Raw genomic sequence first — 19,647 nt, forward strand, 5'->3', positions numbered from 1 at the left:
GATTGGAATCTCTTTAAAACCTTGGTTGGTGTCTCAATTGACACAATAGAATAGAATAGAATAGAATAGAATAGAATAGAATAGAATAGAATAGAATAGAATAGAATAGATCTTTATTGTCATTGTCACATGTACAACGAAATTAAAAGTGCCAACCGATCAGTGCATCTGCTAAAATAAAGAAAATACAAGCTAAAAGTCTATACAAACTAAAAACCACACAAAAGAACATACTCAAACAAGTGAATAGAAAGAAAAGAAACATTTATCCACAATTTGGATCAGCTACTTATTTAAAACTCCAGAAAATTAATTTGATGCCATCAATAAATTTAATCTGATCTGCATTCCTTAGATGGTTCATCTTTCACTGAATGTTTTCTGCAGTTTTTGGTCTCTTTACATTGTGTGCCTTTCACAAGTTGAGTTACCGTCTGAGTCTTTAAGAGATTATTTATCGAGCTTTAGCCTAAAGCTGCAATGTGGTGATGAGTTCAAGTGGCTGGGTTATCAATCATAAAAACAACACTGATTATATTTATTGCTCAGCGAACTGCTTTACTCAGCTATGGTTTGTAAAAACTACACACTTTGAAAAAACACATTGGTAGTGCAATGAGCAGCACACGTAGTCTTCATAAACCCGTCTCCGACCAATAGAATGATACCCCTGCCTCAGATAAAGTAATGGGATATCTATCAAGTGGTATCATAAGCCTCAGAGAGAAGCTGTCACACTTGTAATTAATGACTTGAGTGCTCCTGATTATACATGTTTTCTGATGCTGCGTCATCAGTGTGTGCGTGTGTGCGTGCATGTCATTTTTGTTTCATCAACTTGATCATGAGTCTGAGCGGACAAATTTTTCTCTGTCGCTCTATAATAATGTTCAAAGTATAACTATGCTGGCTCAGGACCAATAAAAATTAGTTATGTTTGGAGGGCACAGAAAAAAAACAATGTGAATAGACCTAATGATTTTGTGTGAAATTTGAATGACATGCAAGACAAATATAGAACCTCAATATTATTAAAATATGGAGTTTTGGTATTGTCATACATTGGTTAAAAAGTGTGTAGTATTATGTAGCCCCCTGGATAAAAAAAATGCTTCTTCTATTTACAGAATCCTATCCCTGTTCTTAGGTGTGGACTTTGCTACCTCTGCTTTAAAATTAAAAAGGGACTATGATTCCCCACAATCTGAACCTTTTTTTCCATTCTCAATTTGAAAAAAAACACCAAATTATTGTTAATCACTCGCTAGCAGGTCCAATCAATAGTAAACACAAGTGCGCAAATAATGTCAAAATGCATTGTGTAACGCTAATGAAGCGGCTCAGACAGGAGCTAATATTAGAAATGGTTCTCCTAATTGAGTCCTTTATAGCTTATCTTGCGACCGTCATTCGTGCGCGTGCGCTGTGAGCTATAAATAATCCAATAGAGCCAAAAACGACGTCATTTCCTCATAGGAGAGTCGGAGACTTGGGAGCAGGCAGCTATTCACCGTCACCGGCACACTCTCCACTCGGTCGCTGTAGTAACGCGTGGGAAGCGGAGGCAGCAAACTGCAGCTCACTTCAACCGGCAATTGTTGCCTACACGCTTCATTTTTGGTGGGGAAGTCATGACGGATAGTTATTTTTTGCCATCTTGACATTGGAACTAATTACAACAAACGGAGTAATACACAGAAGCTGGAACTTTTTGCAGGTCCCCCCCACCCCACCCCACCCCGTCCATAAAAGAAGCCACCAGTCAAGTTGGTCGGCCGTTTAGTGGCTCTGGGTGTTCGTTCCGCTTGGAAGCAGGTGTTGTCTACGAAGAGGCGGACACCAGAGAAGCGGCGACTCGCTGGCCACCTGACCCTCTGGAAAACAAGACGGCGGCTAATGATACCGAGGGGGCGAACTTTGTGCAAGGTTGTTGCTTGGCGAGCTCGTTAAGTTCGTCCTTCCCCTCGGGAATTGGTTTAATTTGAAGACGCGGCTCTAGCCGGACTGCGCCTCGTCCTCCCTGCGCCCACGATGCCAAGCGCCGGCGTAATCCCGAGGCAGGATCCAGCAACGCCTGCGCTCTAACGTGCACCTGGTGTGGCACCACGGCCGGGATGAGCACCACCGACCTGGAGCGCGTGTCGCTCAGCTCCTCGGCCAACTCGGTGGCCTCGAGTGCGCGAACGCTCTCCGCCAACGTGAAGAAGCTTCACAACGCGCTCAACCTGCTGCTGAACGACTTCGAGAGAGAGCAGTTCATCCACTGCCTCAATGTCTACCACTCCAAGCGTAACGTGTACGACTTGGTGCAGACACTGAACGTCATCCTCAACGCGCCCAGCAAGCGACAACTTCTCCCCATGCTGCGGCTTGTCATCCCCCGCTCTGACCAGCTGCTTTTCGAGCAATACACCTCGGAGGGCCTCTACCTGAAATCGGATTTAGTTGCAAGCAACGGTACCACCGAGCCCCCGCCGGGCCACTTCCCCAACGCCAGCCCGATTCCCCCGGCTCACTTTTCCCAGGACAATCCAGCCGAGTTCCAGGTGGCGTTACGCGGATCGCCGGATAGCTTCAGCACTAGCAGCGACGGGACAGCTCCCCTAGTGCCGCTCTTGGGCAGGAACTTTATCCACGAGCCACCGGGCGAGCTGCGGCAGGTCACAATGAAGCGGCACAAAAGTAACGAGGGCCTGGGTTTCAGTATCCGTGGTGGTTCGGAGCATGGAGTGGGTATTTACGTGTCCCTAGTGGAACCGGGCAGCCTTGCGGAGAAAGAGGGTCTCCGCATTGGGGACCAGATCATGAAAGTCAACGATAAAGTCTTTGACAACGTTTCCCATGCTGAAGCAGTCAAGGTAATTGCCTTCTTTCTTTAACGAATCTCAGTGGCAGCACTTTTAAATGCACATTCTCTCTAACAGGGCTTGAATGAGTTCATAAAGCTGACAAAATGACACAATAAGGCCAATTAATTTGTTGAAGCTAATTAATTAGGTTTGGGTTGCGATTGTTGTTTGGCGAGTGATGTCATACAACCTCACAAGTTGAATGCAAATGGTAGTGATATAAACATGTGCTTGCTTGGATGTTTGTATGGAGGAAAGCCGGTTTGTGGCCGTTCATTCATCGCTTACAGTGTTCGCAGTATAGTCTGTGACGATTTAGGTCCAAACCATTTGCCTATTTATCCGCGAGCATAAAGACAACCCATTAGCAAATGAGATGATGATTTGTGTGCAGTGTTGATTGATTTAGAAGGAGCCAATGTCAATAACTTGGCTTTAGGTGTACTAAGTACTGAACTCGGTATCTGTTCCTATGCCTGCTTTCTTCCTTTAACACAATTGGCTGTTATTGTTATCACCTTTACAGTATTGTTTTACAAATGATTTCAAGATGTGATAAATAGTCTCATAATATGAATTCTTAAAGACTCCGGCCACTTGTTAGCTTGGATTTTCCTTTCATCCCTTTTCTATAATGCTTCTTCTCATTAGGATTATGGTTGAACTGTAGCCTATTCCACCAGACTATGGGCAAGAGATGGTTACATGACCAAACTCTGAAAACAGGTTAGCAGTGAGTGGTCATTACCTGAGCCTCGCGCAACTGCATGTCAGTTTCAATTGAAAGTGACAAAATGTCCGCAACAGCATGATTTGTTTGAAACAGTCATGGAATTCTGAAAGATATTCCATTCTATATTTTCTATTGTGTGATGTTATTTAAGGAATTAAAGAGAATGTTAGGACTTCTTTAGTAAGCATATGCAAATTGTCATTGAAAGGGTACACCGTTTAAACTCTCGCCTAGGGCGCCACATTGGCTAGGGGCGCTATGTGTTAGGCATTCATCGAGGATTTTAAGGTTTCAATTTTTCAGCGGCACTTCGCCCCATGCAAATGTCAACTGTGAATTTCCAAAGGGGCCTGAACTTGGCAAGCAGAAGTTGCACACTTTGAAAGGTCAGGCAGTAAAAGGCACATAGTTGTTCCTAAAATTGTTGAAGCATTCATATTGGACTAAAGTTGTACAATGAGGGATACGTAGTTTGTTGAAAGATGCAAAGTGGAGCATTCCTGTCCTTGCAGCATTTGCTCTAATGCTAGCAGATTTTAGTTTTCTAATCATTTCACAATCAATGAGTCATATGTATGGATATTTTTTTACCTTCAAATGTTTCATGTTGTACTCTGGTTTTCATTGGTAAGAACTCTATGGAATAATAATGAGAGTGGTTTGTTACATTTCAATGCACGAGACTAATGCTTTCAGTGCCTGTGCACCTGTGATAAAGTTGATTTCGTACTGCACAAGTCAGCAGACTAATATAAGAAAATTGACTGGACTCGTTCTGTTCCATCCATGCATTTTCAAAAATGGTTTCTCATCTTTGGTCCCGAGACAATTGATTACAGCAGCTATAAATGCTTACTTTTGGAGTAAACGAGGTCTCCAAAAAGCATTTTATTTCTCAGATGTGTCAGAGACAGAAAAAGATACGAGGAGATGCCTAGCGCATTATACGTACTGTATATCTATAAATAATCCTGTCATGCAATTTCTCAAATCCCATTTTTCTGCCAATCCTCATCACCGATTATGTAAAATGTGTCGACATGAAACATTCAACTCCCACATATTGCTAACTTTACCTGGTACTTCAGAGGCCTTCTATTTATGCCAGGATTTGCTTTGCTGCTGCATATTTTACAACACAATCTCAACTATGGTTAGTCAATTGGTCTAAAAGTACAGTATGCTACCATTGTTATGTTCTTACTGCTTTTATTTGTGTGGCCAGTGTGGCAGCCAGCCAAAAGAGAGACATTGCCAGAGATAAAATCAGTCTGCAGGACAAGGAATATTTCTCAACTTTTTTTTAATTTTTATTCTTTCTCTGTTTAGACAAAACGTCATTACCGACATTTGCGACAGTAGGCATTTTAACCTCTTAAACTCTGACTCCAAGCAGGTCCATGACTCTCAACTCTGTCCATCTTGTTGCAGATAACATCATGATAATAATACCCTGCAGGTTTATAATCAGGTAGACTGCTTTATAAACTCATACTAACGCTTGTTTGTGTGAGAAACAAGATTATGTGGCTTCAAGAGATTATAGCTACTCTCTTTGTACTTTAACAGTCAACAAAAAAATAAGAAATATTTGGTTTCTAGTGCAACATGTTTGTCTAAGAACTGTGTACATTGGGACTCAGTCGTGAGCAATAGAATGCCAAATGATATTCGTGCTGTTCTTGAAGTTATTGGGGGGTTTTTTCTTCAAGATTTGGAATCATTTATGACAAACCTCAGCTATTATCTCATACTTTCCTTTCCTTGCACCTGTCTTAATAAGTAGTAGTTCAAACAAAATCTAATTTGTAATGTAGAAGTCCAGAGAAAATATGGAAAAATCTAAAGAAAAAATCCTTGCATTCCTTTGAAGACAAAAAAATGGCTGAGGTGGTGTTAGAGTGGGCATGTGTAATTGTTTTTAAATTATAATTATTGAGCCAGTGCATCTAGTTGAAAATGTAATAGTATACACCGTAAAAACGCTAAATCATTAATAAATAAATGACGAATTATACGGATGGGCTGTTTTTGTTCTTTCTGCATTTTCCCTGTGATTAAAAGTTAAAGTTAGCAATGCAAGTAGTAAAAGAAGTTGTCTTTGGACCCTGCTAGTACAGAAAACAACACCAAGGGCAAAGCAACCTCCTTCTCGTTGAAAATCATCCATGTTTATGTTTTTTTCACCGACTACAGTAACTAATCAACAAGTCTGAATATGGATTTTAGCTACTGGCTTATTTGCCAGAGATAATGCCACATTTGGTTAAGATGCTCAGTGGATGTATGCCATTGGGACACCAGGATTGCTTGATTCTATGTCTTCATGTTGAACTAAACTCTCATATATATATATATATATATATATATATATATATATATATATATATATATATATATAAATCCAGGCATCTCTCATCTTTTAAGTGGGAGAACTTGCAGAATTGGTAGCTGACTAAATACTTTTTTCCCCCCACTGTAGACTGAATTGAAACATCACGCAGGAGTTTATTATTATTATTAAACCCGAAGAGCATAACTATGACACCCTTCTCAAATTAAACAAGTAGGAGAGAAAATACTTAAATGACTAAATGGGCTGAGACGCTTGTGTTGCTGATTCAACAAGTCTATTATCAATCTTTATTTTTGATGCTGTTACGCTATTAAAATTAACAACTGTAAAGCGATGCTATTGCTTTTGTCATTCCATTGGTATGATCACATTTGTCATACCAGATATATTTTGTGAGACAGTTCATTATACTGAGCGGTATTGGAGGAACATCAGTTGAAAACACCCCAGATGTATTTAGATAAATGTAACTGATGGATGAATCAGGAAAATGAACAATCATTTAGTCAGCCTTGCCAAATTATAGTTATTGTGACTCCTTGTTTAGCATTTCATTGTGCCATTTTAACATTTACTCATTTACATTTACTTGATTTAGTACGACAGAGACATACAGTACACCCGGGCAAAATTGATTGCAAAACAAATGTATGCTTCTTTTGTGTCACTTTCCCAGGCTTTCAACACAATCTTTCAGTTTTTTGTTTTTGGGCTTACTCTCTTCAGTCTCCTCTTGAATGAAATGCAAGCTCTAAAGGCTTTAAGTGTCAAAATGGAATTGGACAGTCTTATACATTCCACTTATTTCTGCTGATGAAGTCATTTGTTGTTTAACCATTTTGCTGTGGGCCATTACCTTGCCGCCTCAATGAAGGTTTCTCAGTCTGTTTGCTTGCATTTTTCTTTCCATTCGTACTTTATTTTGAGTTTTCCTTTCATTGCAACCATCATTTTGTTCATCAATGAAAATTAATGAACCTGTCCCAGAGCAAGCCATGCAAGCCCAAGCTGTGACATTACCTCCGCTGCGTTTCACAGATGAGCTGATGTTTTGGATTATGAGCAGACTTTCTGCCCATGAAAATGTAGCCTTTTCCGTCACTTTGGCAAAGGTTATCTTTGTCTTAGACGAAGATAAAACTCTTCTCTGCCCCCAGAATTATTAAAGCATGCAATTTCTGAGCTAATTCCAGCACTCGCTTTTAATCGTTTTGCTCGTGAGTGGATTGCAGTTTATGGTGTAGCCTCTGTACTTCCTTTATGCTCATGCGGTAAATATTGAAAAATTCATACTTTCAATCTGAAGGTTGTTTCTAATCACACTATTTTGTGGCTTCTTTGCTCCTGCAGATCAAATGTGTGAAGAGTAGACACAATAGTCTTCAATCCTGTTGGACTGCAATCAGAGAGAAAAATTAGGACGTGGCACAAGATGGTGAAATAAACATTTGGAAAGCGCTTTACCAAAATGCTCAAATGTATTCGGACTTCTGTGAGAAAAATAAGCAGATCTTCAAGCTTGACTAATTTCCTCCCATTCAAATAATTCCCTCAAATCATCTGTGGCAGTTATCTGCATGAACCAGCTGCACATTTTCATTGCTCTTTAATTGTGACCGGTTCACGGCCCACCTGTTCAATTATCAAGTCCTTTAAACAAGTCCCAACATCCAGAATGCCTCACATGCCAAATGCATGGATCATTTCATTAAAGGTGACATAGTCACTACAGACAGAATCAAATCGGTGACCCGAGTCCGAGAGATACGAGTCACTCGTTTGCCTGTGGAGGGCATTACATACTTGATGAAAAATGGGAGCAAAATGTGCCTCGTATAAATTATTTGAACCAATGGACCCGTTCATACATCATCCATTCGGGGTCACAGAGAATCTAGAGTATATCATCGCTACTTTATCTATCTATCTATCTATCTATCTATCTATCTATCTATCTATCTATCTATCTATCTATCTATCTATCTATCTATCTATCTATCTATCTATCTATCTATCTATCTATCTATCTATCTATCTATCTATCTATCTATCTATCTATCTATCTATCTATCTATCTATCTATCTATCTCTCTCTCTCTCTCCCTCCCTCCCTCCCTCCCTCCCTCCCTCCCTCCCTCCCTCCCTCCGTCCGTCCGTCCGTCCGTCCGGCCGGTCGGTCGGTCCGCCCGTCCTACCGTCCGTCTGTCCATCTATCCGTCCATCTATGGAAACACCTTTTATAGGCAATCATTTCATTGCAAGGCTGAATGCATTCATTTTTTTATAACATCTGCAATTACCAATTACCAGTGACAGTTGACAACATTTCTAATTGCCAAATTAAAGGTGGAGGTGCTGTTGAGTGGTAAAGGGTAAGTGGAATACAATGGAAAGAAAATCAATGAGAATCAATCTACTTCAGTGTATTTATACTTCAAGGGAGGAGAGGTTATGTTTTAAATAAATAGTCTCTCAATTATTTATCCAATAATTCTGTACATCACCATCATGCAGCCATTTGTCATTAACTGGTATGTTATTCGTTTTTCTATGACAGCTATTGCTACACTCAACCTTGGTTTTGTCGTATGTAACACCTTTGTCTGGCATCAATTATTGACTTTTTGATTCATAATTCTAAAAAGTTTGTATCAAATACCGAGGTGGAAATTAACATGACATTGTGAAAATGTTGTTAAATAATGGTTTCTTTTCAGTGACTATATGTCACTAAATGAAGATTGATAGAGGAAACTTGCCCTGACCTCAGAGAGGATTACTGGATAAATTGCGTTTGATGGATATTTCTCATCCTAAACATCACCCAATTATGAGACTGTAGATTGTGTGCTTTGAATATTAATGAGGATTTTAAACATTCATTGTTCCAATAGTCTGGTCTGTTGCTCTCCCTGTTTCACAGGTTTAATTATGAGCTGGTGACAATCGCAAGGTGAGTTAGGAGACACCATACATGATAAATTAAAAACTTTTTAATTTTGGGGGCATTCTAATGACTACAAATTAAGCCTCTGGCATCGCTGTCAATCATCTGACGATGACTCGGAGGTTAGGGTAATATCTCTCGTTCGGAGCGAATCTCACTCCATCATGTGTAATCGTTAACATCCTATTCATGACATTCTGTAGCAGCAGAGGAACTCGTTTTCCAACATATTTATACCGCTTTGGTGCTGGTAACAAAAGTTTAGATCAGAGAGCCATGAGCCTGTGCCCCTCCCCCCACATGGTTCGAAGTGTCATCGTGCTTCATTAGCTCTAAGGCGCCATCAAGCGGTCATGAAAACCCAGATGTAAAATATACTGGGCAATGTAGATATTTCATATTGGTCCATCTGTTTTGGTACCTTTTTCAAATCAGGGAAAAATAATTATTGTTTAAAGATGAAAATTAAAGACAGAAAAGCTATCAAAAGAAATTATACCATTCAAAATTTTCCGGTCGTAAAGCCTGTTATACCTCCAAATTTCCTCTCGGGTGCTTTTAAATCGATATTACATTGAGCACAATTTCCATTTATATTGACCAGGTGTCTATTGCAATGTATATTGATATTGAATTTATTGCCCAGCCCTGAGTAGTTTGTGATTCTTAGAAAAAGGCTTGTGACGAGTTTTACTGCGGTGTGTGTCACTTTCATGGCATATTTTCCTTAAAATGTTCATTTGACTATAGGCGTCTTCAGGAGCATTCAAAGAAACAAGAGACATTTTAATCTTCTTACCGGGATCTGTGTAGATTGGATTTTGTTTTTTGTTTGTTTCCTACACAATCAGGGAAGGCCAAACTTTCCTTGCTGGACCTTTATAAGAGAAAGAATAAGAAAGCTCATGGCTGCCACACAGATTGTTACCAGCCGTGGGATACAAACCCTGAAGGAATTATATCCACCTATATATACACAACACCTTAACCGCTAGGCTATCCTTGTTATGTAATGTGTTGACTGTCTCTTTGGTTTATCTAATTACTTTCATGGCTAACTGCTACTTTAGTTTTTATTCAAGACTAGCCTTGTTTTCCCGCGGTTAAAATGTTGACACACATCCATCTTTCAATTTTTATGCACCACGTCTCATCTTCAGGGTTATGTTGAGGTAGAGTCTATCCCAGTACTGAATTCAGGGCAAAGGGCAGACTGCGCCCTGGACAAGACAGCAATCAATCATAGGGTAAATTTAAGAACAGATCATCATTCATTCGGTCATTTAGTTGGAACTGAAGTCATGCTGCTTACATAAAACTCGGGTGAACCATTACAACATTATCGACCATTATGAAGACAGAATTAAGTTAACCTCTGTCATAATTAGAATTGAAATATTTTTAACTTAAGTGAGGAATGACAAATGAGGATGGTGCAGTACGGTGCAGGGGGTTTTAAATGATGGCATTTGTGGTTGATCCTGCCGGCCCTGCCACACAGAGGTAATTATGCTGTGAGAACAGGATGAGTCCAGGGTCTTAGGAGGATTGAAGAGTGAAGGACAGTATGGAAGGCATCACATCATTTGCCCTCATGCGGCCTTCAGTATACGGGGGGTGGGAACCTGCAGCTAACATCGCTAACATGTCCAATTTCAGACAATCGCTCGTCAAAGCTCTTTGTTGATTGGTTGATGTTGGCACCAGGAATTTTAGAATCATTATTTCACATCTGATATCGCCAGGCTAGAGATAAGCTGCTGATTTTGCCGAGATTAGAATTGAGGACAAAATGGCTTCCGTAAAGAATTAATAGTAGATGTGGAAAGATAGTTGACTCCAGGGTGAAAGGAAATAACAATTTCATCTGTGGCTTGTTTCAACTTGAGAAGGGATTGTATTAACGCCAGATTGTAGTGATGAAGCAAGCAAGTGGAAACATTGAAATGAGAAAGATGTGTAGGAGGGGGAGCAAAGGGGAGTTGAGTTAGACTTTTTCCATCTGTCCACATGTAAGATCTGTCAAAATCCAGTAGACATCAGTCACATCTTTCCATGTGTTAGAATTCTGCAGATGTAATCTGCAAAGGTGAGAATTAAGTAAAAGGGATTTAGGGGACATTTCTGACCAGGCATTGAAATACAGTTCATACATAGGATGGGGATGGACCTCATACTCCTACCATTGATTTATATATACCTAGTGTAAATCAGCATCAACTGCTCAGGACGCTACGCCACAATGTAATATGCACTAAAGTGTAGCATAATAACACTGACGAGGCGATGAGAAGCCAGACGAGAGTGTTTAATGTCTCCCATCAGGGAGTGGGAGGGAAGAAGAGGCATGGACTCGAGGTCTTGGTCCTTAATGCAGCGACACTTACTTGGAGTGGCTCTTAAACCACAAGCTCTAAATAGAGACACACAAAAAAGATCACACTCATATCTTGCTCCAGTGGACTGTGGTTAAGGCGCTGGCCTTGGCCACAGTGTCAGCGTTTCAATCATATCTGTGTCGCTTTTTGATGGCTTACAACACCCCCGCACCCGCATAGAACAACCATTTTCACAATATTTCAAGAACTTGATCACTTGGTTGAAAAATCAAGTCAAAATTTGTATGTGCATTCATCGGTTGTTCTAAATGATTGCAGCGGACTGTTGGAGTCAACTGGATTGTTAATCTAAATTTTACCTTTATAGTTTTAGTACTTTTGAAACCATTACATTTACACTTTTACCTAAGTAAAAAGCTTGTTGATACTTCCAACACAGCAAATAAGAGGCAAAACATTCTTTAAGGATTTTCTTTTTTGGGGGGAGTGGGGGGGGGTGCAATTATACAGCTGTCATTTACTGTAAAACTAGGTTAGCATGGAAAACAAGTGATTAAACAACTAACTAAATGCTACCATACAGTAAAACTCACACAAATCTAAATAAGCATCAATGTAATGGTGAATTATAAACCTGCAAATAAGACACACAGAACAGTTTCTGACACGTAGTATGATCCTCCGATGTATCAAACCGGGCCACTACTCCACAAAATACTGGTAAGGAGGACTTAATGTCAAATTTGTTTGTCTTAAGTATTAGTTGCTGGTATTGGCAGCTTTCATGAGTACCCGATACATTGGAATCAGACTGATATGTATATGGTATGGGTACTCACCTATCCCTAATATATGTTTTTACCTTTAACATTTTCACATTGTGCATTCTTACCAGATATTCAAAGAATGTGTTTTAATACAATCAAGGTTGAACTTTTTGCAGTGATAATGGGAACCTTCATCTGTAAATACGTATTTTACTATTACTGCATTCTTAGGATCCTTTGTTACACCTAATGATGTACTGTACATACATTTGTCTAAATGTCTATTCCTTTTTTTAAAGCAAGAGATATTTACCACTCCCTCAAGTTTCGGTCTCATAAAGAAGATTCAAATCGCAATGGGTAGAAGGTAATGACCGAGTCTGACATATATCTTACAAATACATCTATGCAAGTGTAAATATTTATACAAGTATTAATGTATCACTGTATGACCATACAGGCTTAAGAGTGTGGTTGTATAGAAATTATAAATGTGAGTGAATTTCTTTTATAAAAGTACTTAGTTTGCGCATAGACCAAAAACTCTGTCTCATAGAACATTTTGAGTACCTCAACATGGCACGGTAGCTTATCCAGCTAATTATCTGTTGACATTTTGTAAAAAAGGCCTTGATAACCACCAGCATATCGCCTATCTGTTTTTCCCCCCCACAATATACTCCATTTTATTTTCCTTTTTTTTTCCCTCAACCTTATCTTGCATGCAAAGCACCTCCTCCCTACATTATATAACAAGGTTTGTGTATGTGCACATGCCGGAGAGACACTTGCAATCCATATCACACAACACGCATAAAGTCAAGGAGAGCCAACAAGAGCTGTCGAGCTGAAACTAACTAAATGTCCCCCTCATCTAACCTTTCTTTTCCTCCTAGTGTTGTCATAGGTCTCAAGACAGGTGTTTCAGATATTTGTGTGTGTGTGTGTGTGTGTGTGTGTGTGTGTGTGTGTGTGTGTGTGTGTGTGTGTGTGTGTGTGCGTGCGTGCGTGTGTGTGTATGTGTGTGTATGTGTATGTGTATGTGTATGTGTGTGTGCGTGTGTGTGTGTGGGGGTGTAGGGGGGGGGCATTGAGTCTGGCCTTTCATACTCCTGCTGCGTATTATCCAGCTGTCCCTTCTGTCCCCCGAGCCCACATCAACAGACACCAAGCCGAAGCAATCAGCAAGTAGTAGTAATGTGGTGTCAGGATCCACTGGAAAATCTCAGCAATAGTTGCTCTTGTAAGGGTTACGTTTCACTCTCTACAGCTCAGGTGTCAAACTCAAGGCCCAGGGGTCAGATACGGCCCGCCACATCATTTTTATGTGGCCCGCGAAGACAAATTGTGCATCAAATTCGTGTCATTACTAGAATTGCAAATTGTCTTCACTTTTAATAATATCCGTTTTTTTTAATATTTAACCAGTTTTTACTCATCTGATTTGAAAACGAGTTATTTGTCAGTTTGTTTTGTAGCTTTTACTGTATATAATTTGAAGTGCTCATACATTTATTTGGGTTGACAGTCATAATGGCCCTCCAAAAGAAGCTATGACTACAATGCGGCCCGTGAAAAAAATGAGTTTGACACCCCTGCTCTACATGCTGCCAGGTTTGGTAAAAGCTTTCATCATTCAAGCTAAGCACTGAACTATGCAAATGACTGATATTAATATTCAGAGTACGGACTCTAACAGTTTGACTGGTCCACTGTGACCCGTATGGTAATTTTGTTGGTCAAGTTTGACCTGACTATTGGTAAAGCTATTGCCGTTATGAAACTCGTCAATAAAAATATATGAATAAACCGCAGAGCATTTAAGTAGTGGTGAATGAGGACGGGTAATAAATGATAAAATTTATACATTTCATAGTTTTTGGTTAACTGTCACACTAGTATCAAATGTCTCAACCACAAATATAATTTCCCTATTGTTGTATGTTGTATGCCTTATCCCTGTTATTAATTTTTCTTTTTTTTTTCATCTATGACATGTATTAGGATGCCTATTTCTCTATCCATTAAAATTTTACCTTAAATGTATTCATATTTCTGAAGAATGCCACTTCGCAAGCCCCTGGAGGGTTTTTTAGACATTCTCCATCACATTAATTTAATCTATGTACATTTTAAATGTTTTTGCATGTGAAAATAAACAAACAAACAATTTAAGACATGAAACACACACATAAGACACTCAAATTACAAAATTATCAGCTCAAATTTACACCTCGCTATGCATTTTCTATGACCGTGCTGGTTTGCCTTTCTCAAGAGCAGAAAATATTCCGTAGCACCAAAATTTCTGCCATGGCTATATATAATCATAGTTTGTCTATAAAAAGTATTTTAAAGTACATCTCTCTATAACACTGTATATTTATTAACATTCGCAAATTCTGCTAGGTGTTGCTTAAAGTCTTGCCCGTCAGACTGACAGTTTGGTGCTGCAGCTGTTATAAGGGCATTTTGGTGAATTTGATTGGGGCATAGCTGAACAGATTCTGAGCCTTCATCGATGTCATCATATTTTAGAGATAAATATGAAAACAGCTTCCCTTTTTGAGAGCATTTTCTCCTATGTAGTCTTTGGTCTCACTCAAGCAGAAAACAGCAGATGACTAACGGCTCTGTCCTGTCACAGGCTCTAATGGAAGATGGCGAAGGTTAAAGAAAAGTATCATGCCTTGATGTATTGAAACCATGGATGAGTGTAATATTACTTTAAAAACGCTGTGTCTCATACCCACAGAGGTTTAACCAGAATGGACAGAAATGACAGTTGTCGGGCTATCTCCTCTTTTGCAGCACTGTGTATTGTGAATTTGGCACCTTTGAGAACATGCAGTCTGGACGCAGTGCAATAATTCTAGAGGAGCTGAAGGCATTGGCCACGGCGTATGAAGGTAATAAAAAACAAGAGCACTTAACTCGTTCTGACAGATGCACCACAGAGAGTTTTACATCTCCCAAATCTTGTTCTGTGCCGCTACTTGACTGGCCCTTTCTGCACACATACACTCCAAAAACATACAGTGCACAGGGTTGGCATTGGGTCATGAAGATTCTTAGCCTATGTGGCTAAACAGTATAACGTGGCTAAACAGTTTAAAGCAGGGGTGTCAAACTCATTTTTTTTGCGGGGCGCATTGTAGTCATAGCTTCTTTCGGAAGGCCATTATGACTGTCAACCCAAATAAATGTATGAGCACCTCATACTATATACAGTAAAAGCTACAAAACAAACTGACAAATAACTCGTTTTCAAATCAGATGAGTAAAAACTGGTCAAATATTTACCAAAAAAGATATTAGTAAAAGTGAAGACAATTTGCAATTCTAGTAATGACACAAATTTCATGCACAATTTGTCTTCGCAGGCCGAATAAAATGATGTGGCGGGCTGTATCTGGTCCCCGGGCCTTGGGTTTGACACCTGTGGTTTAAAGTCAACCAACTCCCCTTGAGTGTCGTATGTCGTCATGTATGTTTGTGTCACTCAACATTTAACCACATTTTGGCTGCTTCTTCACTACAGGGCATGGTGTTGTCCAATTTGGACTTTTTGCATCTTATCTGATTTCTAGAACCAATGTGAGATGGTTTGAGTAAGTTTTGAAAACATTGGAATCTGATACATGACCATTGGATAGAATAAAAAAAAAAAAACATCATGCATTTTGAAAGTCTGACCATCAAGTAACATTTTTGTCCAGTCTCATCTTGTCAACAAAAATTCTTGTCTTGTCATTTTTTAGTCACCAAAGAACTGTTTAGACACACACCCACACACACAAACACACATGCGCACACACATGCGCACACACACACACACACACACACACGCACACACACACACACGCACACACACACACGCACGCACACACGCACACACGTCATTAAACACCAGAAGTTACATTGGACAGCTCCGAGGCTACAAACTTCAATTTCCCCAGTTTATCTGAAGTATGCTATCCTTGAGCGTATGTGCACAAAATGTTGATAAATGATTATTATGTCATAGATGAACAACAGTTTATATCATAACGATACCCAGACATTAAGCAAATATGGCACAGGTGTCGAACTCAAGGCCCAGGGCCCAGATACGGCCCGCCACATCAATTTATGTGGCCCGTGAAGACAAATTGTGCATCAAATTCGTGTGTCATTACTAGAATTGCAAATTGTCTTCACTTTTAATAATATCTTTTTTTTAAAATATTTGACCAGTTTTTACTCGTCTGATTTGAAAACGAGTTATTTGTCAGTTTGATTTGTAGCTTTTACTGTATATAATATGAGGTGCTCATACATTTATTTGGGTTGACAGTCATAATGGCCCTCCAAAAGAAGCTATGACTACAATGTGGCCCGCGAAAAAAATGAGTTTGACACCCCTGAAATATGACTTCCAATGTCTGTGCATAATGACTGCATTGCAACAAGTGACGCTTAGTGCATTATTTTCTGGCAAAATTGTGTTATGTCTAAGCCTACAGACAGACACGACCTACAAAGTTGTCATGCTGTCCAAGTACTATTTGTAGTCCTGCACTACTTAAGCTATCGACTCCAAACAGAAACAGCAGAAAAGCCACAAAAACTGCTCAGACAACAGAAAAGCCACAACAACTGCTCAGACAACATTAGCATTAGCAAATATGCGTAATGAGCTCCAAACATAAAGACTAGATGTGTACAAAATGCTCAATAAATCAGTCATCACGTGAATACTGATCATGTTGTGGTCAAGAGCCAGGTACATGTTTTGTTTTGTAATCTTGCTTTCTGAGCTGTGTGCCATGTATCAAAAGGCACCCAAGAGAAGTAGGCCAGGCTTGCGGGCCACAGTGAGTCGATGGAGTCAATATCTGCACTAGGGCACAACATTGACTCCACACTAACCGTCTTGTGTCAAGCCATTAGGATCCACCAGCATAGAGAGGAATGGATTAGGCTGCTGCATTGTGGCCCATAAAACCATCGTCACCTCCTCTCCGCAGGGGTCCAGTCATCAATACAGGCAAAGGCTCTCATGGTCACACGGAGGCTGATATCACGGAAAGGACACCTTCAAATGCAATAGTCCATGCGCATCGGGCACACTCATACAACAACATGATAGTGCTGTGGAGTGTGCCAGTCAGTGGAGTGTAGTCAAAGTTTAATGAGCTTTCAATAATCACTGTTGCCAAACATTGATAAGGTTACCATACCGAGTACTGAGAAAGAAACTGAGATGTGAGGCGTTTTCCAGTTTTATCGAGTGTGTGTCTTTGTGTATATATCTATATCTGTCTGTCTGTCTGATATTTTTTTTCCAGTTTTATGGAGTATGTGTCTGTGTATATATCTATATCTGTCTGTCCGTCCGTCCTCTCTCTCTCTCTCTCTCTCTCTCTCTCTCTCTCTCTCTCTCTCTCTCTCTCTCTCTCTCTCTCTCTCTCTCTCTCTCTCTCTCTCTCTCTATCTATCTATCTATCTATCTATCTATCTATCTATCTATCTATCTATCTATCTATCTATCTATCTATCTATCCATCCATCCATTCATTTTCTATACCGCCTGTCCCCACTGGGGTCGCCGGCTAACCCTGAACCGGTAGCCAGCTAATTGCAGGGCACACAGAGACAAACAACCATCCGCACTCACACCTAGGGGCAATTTGGAGTGCTCATTCGACCTACCAAGCATGTTTTTTGGATATGGGAGGAAACCGGAGTGCCAGAGAAAACCTATGCAGGCACGGGGAGAACATGCAAACTCCACACAGAGAGGGCCGGAGGTGGAATCGAACCCGCACGCTCCTAACTGTGAGGAGGATGTGCTCTGCCCGAGCCCATGTATTCTCTGCCAGTTAAAGAGGGGCCAAGCTTCAGGAGCATGAAAAATGAGTACAATTTTAACTAAAAGAATAAACGTGTCAGCATAAATCCTTAGCAAAGAATGATATCTAGACTGTAAAATGAAAGGCTGTTTCACAATAGTTCACTTAGCTGAGGGGTGCATCACCTATGCCTACGCTATAAGCAGGTCCTTTCACTGCAATTACAGCTTTTTAAGCTGCTGCTCATAGATAACGTGTGGAGTTTTTGGGGAGGAGCGAGAGCGCTTGTGTTGCAGGAAAAGCAAAGTCCATCACTACTTGATGCGGCAAAACATGCTGCCTTGTGTGAGCGCATGTATTTACTTTTTAACTCATCTAACATATAAACATGCTGGACAGGAGCCCTAAATCTATTTCTGCTTAGAGTTGCATAAAGGTTTGGGTTGGCATGGACTGTATATTAGTAATCCTTATTAGCTGTTGAGAAACATAAGGTTTATAAGTCAAGTGCTTTTCTAGCATCTAAGCTCTTGTTTTACTTTACTCCTGTTGCATTATTCTTCAAGTTCTCTTGCCTGTTGAATGAGAAGTCTGCTGCTGAGCTATAAGCTTCCTCCTGCTGCTTTTAAATCAGCTCACTGATATATTCTTCTTCTTTTCCTCTTTTTTCTTAGCCACATGCAAATTACAAAAATCAAAATTCTGCATTGCTTGTAGATGAAAGATTGAAGCTCAGCAACCACCAGAAAAATGTTTTGGAACGTTACTAAATGACGAGTTGTATTTTATGATTGAAACATTTATTATGACTTAGCAGCTACTAGAGATTGAAGCAAAGCAATATTTAGGGCTCATTTTTATACATGACATGTTCCTGACATACCTCGTGCCTAAAATCTCCTATTGGAGAAAACACTAGAACAGTGATCCTCAGAACTAGCACGCTTAAAGTCTGCACTTTTCAAGCTGTAAGCAAGATTTGAATGTATACAAACTGACGTCAGCCAAGGCTGCTATATTGGTAGAATGACTTCTGTCAGAATTGCCAAATGTGAATTGCTACAGATTTTATATTGTATTTAATTAATTAACAATACTTAAAAATATAAGTATATAACTTCCCCGACGAACACTGTGACAACGACAATGCCCAGTGCTGCAGTAGCCTGCTTTGAAAATACGTTTTGTCTCAAGGGATGTCAAATTCTGTCTTTTTATTTCATGTTGCTAACCAAATTTCAATAATCCAGTCACGGACAGACAGTCTCTGATTGGCCAGTTTTATTGTGCCGGGACAATTTGTTGCTTTCTTTACAAATTTGGAATTCATGTTCATGATATCAGTGGTGTGCATTGAAAATAACTCATACTACCTGTGTAGGTTTTTTTTCTGGCTACTCTGTCTTCCTCCCACATTCCCAAAACACAAACAAGAAGCATATTAAAGAAGAGATTGTGAACGTGAATGGTTGTTTGTCTATTATATGCCAAGGGTGTACCCTGCCCCTTGTTAGACGACAGCTCTACTTGTGTTAAAAGCTCAGAACTGCATCGACAGCTTTTAAATCTCAGTTCATCATACTGTAGGAATTCATTACTACTCAGACTCAAAGTGATGCTTGTGAAAAGATAGATTTATGTTTGTGGTGGTAAATGGGGCGAATAACTGCTATTTTTACTATTTGGTTTTATGAAATGCTAATCATGTAACTTTGATGGACATGCAATATACTCTTCAAGTGGTTCTCTGTTTTTCTAGAAGGGAGATGGGGTTGAATGTGCTAAAAGGTAAAACAAGGTAGATAGTAAATGATGGCAGTGG

The 19,647-nt window shown here is 39.8% G+C and overlaps 1 protein-coding gene across 6 annotated transcripts in view; it reads left to right on the forward strand.

Annotated features, from left to right (window-relative positions):
* The first annotated feature begins 1,463 nt into the window (after nucleotides 1–1,463).
* The window catches only part of whrna (whirlin a), a 75,562-nt gene continuing 57,378 nt past the window's right edge, over nucleotides 1,464–19,647 (forward strand). For 3 of the 6 annotated variants that reach the window (XM_049737174.2, XM_049737179.2, XM_049737175.2), the window contains exon 1: nucleotides 1,464–2,858. In XM_049737174.2, the coding sequence (XP_049593131.1) occupies nucleotides 2,115–2,858 (744 nt within the window). In that variant the 5' untranslated portion in view covers nucleotides 1,464–2,114. The remainder of the gene's footprint in view (nucleotides 2,859–19,647) is intronic. The other 3 variants (XM_049737176.1, XM_049737180.1, XM_049737177.1) reach the window with 1 other exon arrangement.

Source organism: Syngnathus scovelli, chromosome 13 (genome assembly GCF_024217435.2).
Source record: "Syngnathus scovelli strain Florida chromosome 13, RoL_Ssco_1.2, whole genome shotgun sequence".
Lineage (NCBI taxonomy): Eukaryota > Metazoa > Chordata > Actinopteri > Syngnathiformes > Syngnathidae > Syngnathus > Syngnathus scovelli.